The 12,115-nt window shown below is 43.7% G+C and overlaps 1 protein-coding gene across 1 annotated transcript; it reads left to right on the forward strand.

Annotated features, from left to right (window-relative positions):
• Nucleotides 1-1,622: 1,622 nt before the first annotated feature.
• TXNDC9 (thioredoxin domain containing 9) lies at nucleotides 1,623-11,775 on the forward strand. Its single transcript, XM_064710812.1, has 5 exons — nucleotides 1,623-1,752; nucleotides 3,411-3,627; nucleotides 5,793-5,911; nucleotides 7,815-8,069; nucleotides 10,240-11,775. Exons 2-5 carry the CDS (start codon nucleotides 3,439-3,441, stop codon nucleotides 10,355-10,357), a joined length of 681 nt encoding a protein of 226 aa, XP_064566882.1. The 5' UTR covers nucleotides 1,623-1,752; nucleotides 3,411-3,438; the 3' UTR covers nucleotides 10,358-11,775.
• The last annotated feature ends 340 nt before the right edge of the window (nucleotides 11,776-12,115 follow it).

Below are 12,115 nucleotides of genomic sequence, written 5' to 3' on the forward strand. Positions count from 1 at the left end.
CTGATAGTCAAAATGAACACGTTTGAAAAGTTTTACCTGGAGGCAAATGGGATAGTTCAGCCAAAGTGGGGGAATGAAGAGGCTAAGGGGAGGTTTTCATGGAGCAGGTCAGCAGTACAGTGACCAGGGAGTCATTTTGGTGAGGGGCATGCCCGGGACACGTCCCCCAGCCCTCCACGGGGCTCTGCCGATCCGTCACCCCCAGCACCTCCCCGCCTACCTGGTAGGCGAAGTGTAACCAGTGTGCCGTCTCCCCTGAGGTGACTGGCCTTCCACCTAGCAGGGGGGCCTAGGAGACAGCAGAGTTTATGGCAGACGCCTAATGGAGCTCCCTCCAGGCATTTAAAGTACGGTAATTCCCTCCCCGCTGCCAGATTTCCTCAGTGTACAATGCTTTCCCTCCCACTCCCCTCCACGGAGCCCAGGGGGCAGGTGCTGCCCTCTCTCACAGGAGGAGATGGCCGATGTTCGCAGACACAGCGAGGAAGCGAGGCAGCAAGCACCGCGTATTGGGGCGGAGGGGCTTCAGGAGCGACCTCACCTTCTTGTGGCCACTTTCCTCCGGAGCAAAGCAGGATGGAGCAGAAATAACAACGCTCAGACAGGCAGCACAGACATCATTTCATGTATTTATTTAATACGCTTTGAGAGCTACACGTGTTCTGTTGTTGTCATCACCCTGCCACGGTAACTACTTTGGTCGACAGAGCAAGGCTCACTGTTCTCTACACCTTTCAGCCTCAAGATCACCACCTCCATATTGCTTCGCTCCCTAGCACCCTGACTTCTTACCTCCCTTTGCCTTTATACAGCTGTAGCTCCTTATCAGTCTCTCCCACCCACGCTCCCAGCCCACTGCAGATAAGGCCTAGTTTATCTTCCCACCGCACCTTCCCCGTCTTCGCACTTCAGTACCGGGGAGCCAGATTTCCAAGAAAAAAGAAAGCAGAACACGCGGGTTGCGTTTTGGGTTTTTTGGGGGGGGTTGGTGGTTTTGGGGTTGTTGTTGTTGCTTTTCTTAAAAAAAAAAAAAAGAAAAACACGCTTTAATATCCCATTATTTATATGAGCGGATCTTCCAGCGCACTTGCAGAAGAAGCAAAGAGACGGCGAACCGCGGCTGCCGGCACAGCCCGGTTCTCGGTGAGCCCGCCGGGGCTGCGCAGGCCCCGCAGCGTGACTTACCTCACGCCATCGCTCCGGGGACCGCCACACGCCCGCCGGGGCCTCACGCACACCCCCGAACAGGAATCCCCCCAGAGCAGCGGCGGGCACCGCCACCATCTCCGCTGAAGGCGCCAGAGCCGCCTGCGCGAAGGGAAACTGCCTTGGGGAAGGGGTCGTGCGCTGCCCCGCCTCTCGCGGCTAAGCTCTGCCCCTCGCAAGCACGGCGGGAGAGGAACCGCAGCGCCCCAGCAGGTGGGTGCTGCTGGCGGAGGCGGGAACACCTCGGGGCGGAGCTGCGGAGGGTGGGATCCCCCCCCAGTCCGCGGCTCCCACCCGCAGGTGCGGCCTATACACACACATACGCACGCACGTACGTACGTACCCGGCGCGGGGCGCGGGCCCGCGGGCAGTCAGCGCGTCGGGGACAGTTCCGCGGGTGCGCGCGCGGCCTCCCGCAGGGGCGCGTGCCCGCTTTGGCGGCCAATCAGCGCGTCGGGGGGAGTTCCACGCGCGCGCGGTGCGCCCCGCGCTGACTCTCGCGATAGCGGCGGAGGGGCGCGGCCGGCGCGCGCGAGGAAGCGGAGGGTGAGCGGCGGGTGCCGGGAGCGGGTCGGGGTTGCGGCCGCGGGCGGCGACACCGCCAGCACCGAGCCCGGGGCAGGGCGGGCGGCGCCCCGCCCCTGGAGAGTCCGTCCTGAGCCGGGTGCGTGCATTGTCTGCGGCGCTGTGTGTAGCGAGCCCGCGGAGGACGGCGCGCGGCGCCTGCGCAGTGTCCCCCCCCCCCGTGTGCCGCCCCGCTCGTCCGGGACCCCGGCGCCGCTTCCCGGCCGAGCGGCGGAACCGCGGCGCCGAGGCTACCGGCTGCGTGAGAAAAGCCTCTTGGCACGCGAGTTCCGCGGCTTGGGAGCCAGGATAGCGCTGGGCAGCTCGGCTTGCAGTGGGGACTGGCAGGGGTCAGTGCTGCTTTTCCTGCTGATTGCTTGGAGGAGCAGCCTCCCTTCGGCCCAGCTGGGCAGGGGCTCCCCGTGCCTGGAGACCTGCTGGCCTCTGATCGCCGCCGGCAAGGTTCACATTGCCTCTGGAAACATAGGAAAGGGTGGGAGGCAAGCAGACTTGGTGGGCAGCAGCTTTGGGAAGAGGGAGGCAGAGCGAGCGTGGCGGTGACACGCGTGGCAGCGGGCCGGGCACTGCTGCCCTAATCTGCGTGCTTCTCCCGTCCGTGCTTAAAGCGTTTCTCTGGCCTGTGTGGGCACGGTGTTCCCAGAGCCAGTGACGCTGGCAGATCGCCTGCTTTGAAATACAGCCGAGAGTACTCTGGAACGCAAATTCGGCACCTCAGGTCCGTGGTCAGCTGGTTGAGAGTCTCAGTAGGGTGACTGTGCACTGTCACTGTTTCAGGACTGTCAGTCACTGCACTGATAATTTTCTGCGCTGTAAGTTTATTGGGGAGTACAGTCGATTGTGTTGTCACAAGTCTTCATGCACTCCGATTAGTGTTCTGTGTCTTTTGATGTGTTCTGGCAGGGAGAACTTTACAGAAAATTATTTGGCTGTGTTTCTTCACACAGCAATTAGGTAGTGGCTTTTAAATCCTCTTGCTGGCTGCCATAGGTTGCTGTTTGCAATAGCAATTTTAGCAATTTTCTGGAACTAATTAAAACAGTGTATTGGCCTAGAGCATTTGCTGTTAAGCACCTTGTCTTTCTTGTAGCTGAGGAGAGGATTGTTAATTCAGATTTATATATGTTAATGTGCCTGAGGGGCTTAAAGTAATTGCATTTGAACTACTGGTACAAACTTACATGCTGAGCATTGCTTAGACTTGTTCTGAAGCATCCTTTACCTCCTCCCAGCAGCTTGGAGCTCTCCAACTGAATCTTCTTGTTTCAGAATATTTGTTAAAGTGAGCACATCTGGCTCAGGATGGGTGTCCTTTTGGAACTGATGAATTTTTCTTTATATTAACAAGCAGTTTTAGGTTCCTGTGCACTTTCAGTAGCTGCCTTTGGGGCTGAAATAATAGGGCTTAATTTATATCTTTGCCGTCTGTGTTCATCATGAAAGTATTCTTCAAAATGGGTTGCAATAAAGAAAAGAACTATCTGCTAACTACTCCTGTCTTCAAATAGCAGAGAACTTTGGTTTTTTGTGGTGTGAACTGCAAGCAAAGAGAGATCAGAGTTTAAATTAAGTGTTTGTGTAAATTCTTTGTATGTTTATTTCTTGTATCACTGTTTCCACAGCTCTGAAGAGACCACTTTCCAGCTAAAGATGGCTGCTGATACCTCTGTGGATATCCTTCAAAAAGTTCTGGAGAATGAAATACTTCAGTCAGCCAAGGTTGTGGAAGAACATCTGGATGCTGAACTACAGAAGCTGGACCAAATGGATGAAGATGAATTGGAACGCCTTAAACAGAGGAGGCTTGAGGCCCTAAAAAAGAGTCAGCAGCAGAAACAAGTAATTTCTGTAGTAAAGACTATTGATGTGTAGAGTGTAACAGAATTTTTGGAAATTGTATATGTGAACTAAGTGTTTTGGGGTTGTTTGGTTGGTTTTGTGGATTTTTCCCTTTCTCTCCCTTCTGTGTTTATTAATTTTAAATTATCCAGGAAGGTAGGTGTCTGTCCATGTGTGCATGCTTTGTGTTTTTTAACAGGAGGAGAGAAGCACCTCTATGGTTGTTACAGTAAGGATAGGATAAGGAGTTTCATACAGAGATTTGAGTGTGTCCCTGTTCATTGAACATTGCTCTCTGGAAGCATAAGTCCTGTAGGCAACCTAACCATAAGGCTTTGGGCTCTTTCTGAAGTGTCTTCTTCTGAAGCTTCTGGATTTTTACTTACAGCATGTGATATGTGCCCCCTTGTTAAGGTATTTTGTAGAAGGGTGAAATGGGATTTTTCCTTGTTCCTAGGCTGGAATCATTTGTCAGACTCCTTTTGAACCAATGAAATGTTGGCTTTGTGTGACTGCTCATTTCCTCCTGCAGGAAGGAAATACTCCCTTGGGACCTGACACCTCATGTCAAATGAGGTCTTTATGCTCCCTGAGAGCTCTTTTTGAGCAATAGCTTACACCATAATTTTGGTAACATATGGTGTGAGACCTGAATTATAAGTAAGGAAGCTGTAGGTTTCTCAGCTTATTCCATCTGAGCTAACCTAAACAAGAAATTGATTGTGGTGGAGGAGAAGTGGCTTGGCTGAAAGGAGATGCCTGGCTGTGATGGAGTCCTTAAGAGCTGGTGCCAGACTTTGAAATGGGAATGCAGTGAAATATCATGGCGTGGCTGGGATGCTGCAGGACAGGCAGCACCAGCAGCTTTGGTTCTGTAAACACAGAAGTTGAGAAAGTGGCACACTATTCACTTGTCTTCAGAAGTTCAGTTTATGTTTGATTCTAGCATTCTCCTTTTTCAGAAGTCATGACACTTAGGTGTCCTTGGATGTGAACATGTGATAGATCTCATGCAGAAACTTCTTCGTGTGTTTGGGCTTAAGTCACTGTTCTCACACACTTTCAAGTGCAAATGTGGAGGAGGATACTGCTCAGTAAAAGGAGTGTGCTGTCACACTATTCCACAATAAATCTGTGGAGAGGGGAATTAATGCATAATCACTGCTGAGGGATAACTGAGTTCTTGATTTGCATCATGGTGACTTCTTCATATGCTCATACTTCCATGAATTTTTAATGTGTACAGTATTCAGGAGAGTCTTTGTTCTATCCTAATTTAGCTTACAGGGTATCTTTGGTTCACTTGGAAACCTTTTTTTTATTTCACCTTCCTAAGACAAAACTGCAGGATTAAGAACAGTGATTTATCTAAATTTTCTCCCCCCACTGGAAAGTTAAAGTTTTTGTCACTTTTTGTCATACTGCACTACTTCTAATCATGTAGATTAGTCTGTACTTGTTTAAATACACTGCAATTACATTTTAGTAATACAGAGGTTGTGGGGTTTTTCCTTTAAGTGTGTTTCTTGAAAATGTGGAAGATTAGCTCTTTGGAAACTGTGTTTGCACACTTAATCAGACAGGTTTTGAAGTTACTTCTAAATTTTAGCTTGTGACATTCTGTTTCTCTGTCAGTGTTATGACTGATAGTGCACATGTGTTTTTTGCATGATTTTCTGTGAGACTGGTTCATGTTAAGATCCCTTCAGTGTATATTTGATAGGTAAAAACATCATTTATTGCAGATGAGTTAGTAGGCTTTTTCTCTCACAGATTTTTTTCATAGAGTAAAAAGAAATTTAAAATTTATTTAATTCATGTAATTACTTGACTAAGTTTAGACGAGTTCTTTGAGTGTACATAAAAATTTTCAAATGCCAAGAGTTTTTGTTGTATTCTTTGAACTACTCTTGTCTTACTAAGAGGCTGCATTGCAGAATTTTATGTAGCTCTGTACAAGATTTGTGTTTACAAGTAAGTAAGGTGGCCTTATCTGTGTATTTTTAAAATAAAACTGAAGGGGAGGAAATAATTTGTTTCTCCACTACTGTATGCAATGGGTTTTCCCTGCAGGCCCCCTCTTCCATTTTCTAAAAGCTGTAGAGTTTGCACCACAGATAGACTAACAACCTCCATACTAATTATTTGCTTTTATGTTTTTCAAGGAGTGGCTTTCAAAAGGACATGGAGAATACAGAGAAATCCCGAGTGAGAGAGACTTTTTCCAAGAAGTCAAAGAAAGTAAAAATGTGGTTTGCCATTTCTATAGAGATACAACATTCAGGTATAGTAACTAAGCTGTGCTGAAAAAACTTTTGTTTAAAGATGTCTACAAAAACAGATGTGGTTTTTGTTCTTTCAAATCTCAGTCATGAACAAGCATTTTTAGAAGTATTCACTTTGCTTCGTTATAAATCTCAGTCACTTTTCAAGACATTTGATTTTTTAAATGTATTTTTCCACTACAGTTAATCTGAACATGATTGGATAACAATTCATATTCTGCTACATAGTTGATTAGAACATAGATGTTTAATCTCTTTGACAATATTGAAGAGACTGCTGTGTTTCATTATTGATTTAGTTTGAGGCAGTTGGGTCTGTAAATGTAGAACATACAAGAGCAGCCTTTCAAAAAGATGGCTTTGGTTAGTCCAGATCTGGGTGGTTCTGGCAAACAGGAAAAAATGCCCTAAATCTTGTCTAGTCATCTTGAGAATTTAACCTTTTACTTTGAGAGAATCAGTTGCAGCTGCTTTCCCTTTGTGCCTGTGCCTTTGTGATTCTGTCACTTTTTTTAGAGTGTGAGACACCAAGATCTGAGAATATGTGGTGACTCAGAATAGGAACCCAAACGAAGATGTCCCACTTCCTTGGAAGAATTTTGGAAGTTCTGGGTTGTTGGCTGTTCCTCACTGGGTCTCTCAGTGTGTTCTGTTAAAATGCAGTAGCAAAGTAGAGTAGTTTATTGAAGGAGGAGCCAGTTGTCCTGGTTTTGGTTCTTTGGGAGTTTTTTTCCCCCAAAGGTGTTATGTTCTCCCTAGCTTATAGAATATAAACTGAAACAGCCTCCATGTGAGAAATTGCAAGAGGTCAAGGCTGGATTTTGCAGTGAGGTATCCATGTCCTACATTTCCTAAGTCTTTAAAGCAGTTGTATTTGGCTAGCTTTTACTCAAGAGGGTGAAAGGCTGTCACTGCAGATGAAGCAGCTCAGGACAGGTTTGGGTTTTGTTTCTTGAATCAGCAAAGTCTGTAGGCTCAGATAGGAGCAGGAACTTCTGAGAAAGTGCTTTGTAAAGTGTGTCATGCTGGCAAACAGGTTGACGCTCACGTGTTGGGTTTACCAGCCACCTTATCAAGTTGCTTTCATCTTTGCCCAGTCCTGCTTTTTTGATCTGTTCAGGTCTCCTCTCAAGTTTAAGCACAGTCACATCACAGAGTTCATGCAGCTAAGCCAAACTGCTTAGAGAAGGCAATCCAGAAAGCTGAGATTGCAGGTGATGAGTCCATGAATCTCTGATCTGACAAGTATTTTGGGCAGTTCACATCACTGCCCCATGCTGAGAAACAGTAGTTGTATGCTCACTCCTATTCCATGGCAACAGAAGCCAAGGATTTTTGCCTTTAGCACTAATGTGCAAAGCAGTCCGTGCAAATCACTTTTTTTTACTTACACTGAGTTACTGCATCTCAGCTGTGAAGGTAGTGACTGCAAAAATCCAGAACACTGTAACACATTCTCTGAATGTTCTATCATTCCTCTATCTCTATAGAAGATAGAGGAATAATAGAACATTCCTGTATCTTCTATAGAGGAATGTTTCCAGTTGACAGGCAGTGAAGCTTGAACTGGAAGAACAGAAAGAAATGTCACCAGTAAGTGCAGGCCTCTAGAAATGAAGGCGAGGCTTCCAGGTGTACGGAAGGTAATTAGGAAGAAATTAGAGAAAGGGATGGTATAATTATACAGTAGAGGTGCTCCAAGCTGTTCCTCTATTAGTCATTAAATCCAGCTACCTCTGAAACATAGTTTGTCTTGAAACTAAATTCTCTATTAGAGGTAATGTGTAAGTATTAACACGATAGAACTATTCTTTACTGCTTATTTCAAACTTCCTCTCAAATGCATATTCGTCAGCTTATTCATTCTAACACTTTATATATTTTGGGTTAATTTTTCCACAGGTGCCAAATAATGGACAAACACTTGACTGTATTGGCAAAAAAGCACATTGAGACAAAATTCTTGAAATTAAATGCTGAAAAATCTCCTTTCTTGTGCGAGAGACTGCGCATCAAAGTAATTCCCACTCTAGCACTAATAAAAGATGGGAAAACACAGGACTACGTTGTGGGCTTTACTGACCTCGGTAACACTGATGACTTCACTACAGAAACCTTAGAATGGAGATTAGGCTGTGCAGATGTAATTAATTACAGGTAATTAAGTGTTTTGTGATTCTTTTGTTTTCAGATTAAGTACAAAGAGAATGAACTTGCAGACAGGGGAATCTGAAAGGTTGTAACTTCATTATGTTGTATGCTAAAAAAGACATTTAAGAGTTTAATCTAGTTACTTAATCTGTGTGCTCCATCAAGGGAAAGAAGATAATACCTTGCCAAAGAAATTGAGATGTTGTAATGAGTGTTGAGTTGTCCTTTTTGTAGAGTAATAAAAATAAACCCAGTTCTTGTCATGAGGTGTATGGAGTAGCAGTGATGCTCTGATGTGGCTTCAGTGTCATGCATCTAATGTAACCCTATAGCATCTATAGATGCTTCATGTCACTGTTGCAATGCAGTGAAGTCTGAGCATTTTTCGTCCACTTTAGATAAAACTCAGCAAGTCATCCTTAAACTGCATCTAAGTCAGTATTACATACATGAATATACTTTTTTCTTCAACAAACTGTACTGAAAATGGAAAATAATTCAAATAAGTGTAAATAAACTGAGTAACAGTGCAATATAATCATCATAAGTACCTTGTTAAAGACTACAGAACAAAAGGCAGTAGAAAATATCTGTCACCACAATAGCCTAACTTTACCAGAGAATTATTTACCGAAATTCTGCTTTCCTTTCCAATTTGATTCAAATGTCATCTCTTGTTTTAGGTTAATTTTGCTCTATTGTTTTGAATGTATTTAGTGCACCTTAAATTTTAAATATCATTACCTGACTTTATTTAAATGTCTAATGAGGTAAAATTTTGGCAAGAAGTATTGTATCTTAAAGCCAAAGAAACTACTAGTCAATTTGACTTAGTAGCTGTTGAACTTTGGGTGAAATGACTGAAACTTACAATTTTAAAACAACTGGTATTTCCCAGTCCAGTGAAAAGCAAATATGCAAAGACAGCTTGGATGCAACAGCCTTTTATGGGAAAAATCCTTTACTGGAGTTGTATCAAGCACTGCTGAATTTGCTAAATGTTGATACATTGGCTTATGGCATAATGTTATTTCTACTTGACTCAACTAGTACTGCGTGTTTGTTCTTAGCTCCTTGTGGAGTGGGGGAATTTTGTTCTTCGTTCCTTTTGGCAGACCCTGGCTTTGCAATGCAAGCCACGTTTCCAAACTGTTCTGAAACAGTTCCCACTTCCCTCTCTCTGGAGTTCCTGAAAAGGGCTTAGGCCTCCTCAGAGCTTAGAAATAGTTCTTTTCCTTCAACCTGTGGGATAGCAGATGGTAAAAGGGTATACTTTATTTAGGGGAAAAACTGTTCGGGTCAGATTATTTGCCCAAAATCAGGATTCAAGTGGTATGTTAACATATGTGATTAAGTTGCAATCTGTGGGCTGTATATTTAGGATTAATATCAGCAAAAGAGTATTAACATTTTGTAAAGAACTACAAATTTCTGAACATCCCTTTATAGCTAATCACAGAAGGTTGCAACTGTTGTAATTGCTCGCTCACTCACTCACTCACTTGGATGCGAACCCCTCTCAGGTCATGTGAGCAAAAGCAGGGCACACCCCTTTCTGAGCAGCCAGTGGGGATTCCCCTCCTTGCACAATGCTGCTGGAAGAGAAGTAGGTGCTCCAGTTTCATGTGAAACCTGCTGCTTCCAACAGGGAACACAGGCCCATTCCCATGGATGCACACGCTGCTGAGGGAGCCCCTGCAGGATCATGGGGGCGCTCTGAGGTGGGAGCTCCTGCAGGGAAGAGATAGCAGGGATAGCACAAGGTGCCTTCTGACAAACCCCAGTTCTGACTCCAGAGTCCTTGTTAGCAACATTTTAGCTTCTTTTGTGCTGGTGCTTCCTCACCTGTTTTGAAAAGTCTCTCTGTAATTCCCTACTTAGAGTTTACTCTGACAGACTGTCGTCTTTAGCATGATCAATTTGCAGGAAAAGCCTTTTCATTTTACAGCTCCACTTACAGGTGCTGTTTACTTTCACACTCCTGTCTTAACTCCAGTTATCCAGGCCATCTTCACCAGGATGTGCTATGCTAGCAACACCACAGTGCTGCTTAGGGTACAAGTAGGCATTGTGTTCTCTTAGACTGTGTTTTTCTGTAGAAACAGGTCATGAGACATGATGCTTACTGTCTGGATGAATATGGCTTTAATCAACTTGTCTTACCCTTTTTCTGTAGTGGAAACTTGATGGATCCACCTTTTCAAAGTCAAAAGAAATATGGAACAAGCTTTACAAAGCTGGACAAGAAGACCATCAGAGGAAAGATATATGATTCAGATTCTGATGATGACTAGAAGAGCCGCTAAATATATTTGTAAATCATCTTTTGTTTATGCGTGGTACATTTCTAAGAATGATTTTTATAAAGCTTACTGCTTTTCATTACATCTGCACATAATTCTCATTTTTCTATACAGTTTTATACAACTGAGTCACAGCAGGAAAAAGCTTAAGTATTTTTTTTCCTCTTTTGGAAGTCATTTGTAATTTGAAAATCTTAGTCCTTCTAACTAAATGACGTGGCAAGTCATGAACTTAAGCCCTTTGTCTTAAGTATAAGTTTATGAAATGTTTTGAAGTAACCTAGAAACTGCTGTATGAACTCAGAGCAAAGGTCCTTCTGGCCCAGGATCTGGTCTCAGTGGCTAAAAGGAGATGCACAAGGAAGAATGCAAACAGGGTGACCAGATAGCAATGCTTCCCCACAGTCTAGTTTCAGTAATCTGTGGCTTGGGGAACACCGTATCTGAGAGCGTTTGCTGCTTAAAATAATAGAAGAAAAATCTCTTTAAATCCTCATGGTATCCAGGCATCCACATCATGTGGCAAGGAGGTCACAGTTTAACTGTGCTGTGTGAGGAACTACTTCCAGTTGTTTTCATTGAATCTAACAAGGTTTTTATTCTGTTTTTCATTATTAAAGGAGGTAACATACACTTCTAAAAAAGATTGTTCTTTATAAGTTCTCTTCCAGTTGTCTTTTTATATTTATTATTACTTACATTATCAGTAAAGCACCACAAAATTATTAGTAAAGAAATTGTGCATTTTAACAAATAATTGCTTTTCTTATGGTGCCATATCATGCCATTGAATAAATTAACTGCATTGCACTGTAAGTTGTAAAAACAGTCATAACTTCTGTGAATTCTGAAATAAATGGCCAAGAGAAATGCCCTTTTACCATCTACGAATGCTGCATGTCAGAGCTGATCCAGCAGGCAATAGCACATAGCAACAAGCATATTGAAAAGAGCCTTGTTCACGGGTTTGTATCATTCTGTGGTTGTGAATGTGTGGATTTTATAGCAGATGCTTTGTACAAGAGAGTAGAATAGAGAAAAGTATTTGGGAGAAACCTTGATCGTTAAGCTTAGATATAGTGCCGCATACTGTGTACTGTTCTTCAGTGACGGACAGAAGTTTTGAGATCTTCCTTGGACACAATGTAAAATTCCTGGCTAGGTGAACCATTGATGGGTTTCTTTTTCATTTTCAGAAAAATTGTTTGCTTTGTGCTGAAGGATCTTTTTGAGGTGGTACTTTGAACCCAGTTGGTCCAAATAGAAGTGAAATGGGTCTAGCCAATCTTGCTGCCTTGTAGTAGAGAACACTTGTGATTGGGCCAGCCCAGCAATATATCTCTTTAAGTTTAAAAAATTATATTTTATTTCTGTTCATGTACATTGAAATAAAATTATTTTAATTCTAATGTTGACTACTGTATCCTTTCAAAGAAGATCTAGGTGCTGTGGAATAATTTCTCTATTAATAAAGTCCATCAGAAAGTTTGTTTGAGCCCTTGCTAGATTTCTAACAGGTGATATACAGTTCTGTCCTAACATACAGGATCACTTGGAGAGCGCAGTCAGCTTAAGATGTACACAGCTGCCCATTGATCTAGGAGAAGCATAAAGGAGACTTGCTTCACCCTGATCACTTTTTTAATCCACAATGCTTTAGAAAGTGCCCGTTTTTTTTCCCCTGCATCCAGTTGCATGAAATTCAGGAAACCAATGTTCCAGCAGTATTTTTACAAGTGTCTCAGCAGG

This window comes from Zonotrichia leucophrys, chromosome 1, assembly GCF_028769735.1.
Source record: "Zonotrichia leucophrys gambelii isolate GWCS_2022_RI chromosome 1, RI_Zleu_2.0, whole genome shotgun sequence".
Taxonomy (NCBI): Eukaryota; Metazoa; Chordata; class Aves; order Passeriformes; family Passerellidae; genus Zonotrichia; species Zonotrichia leucophrys.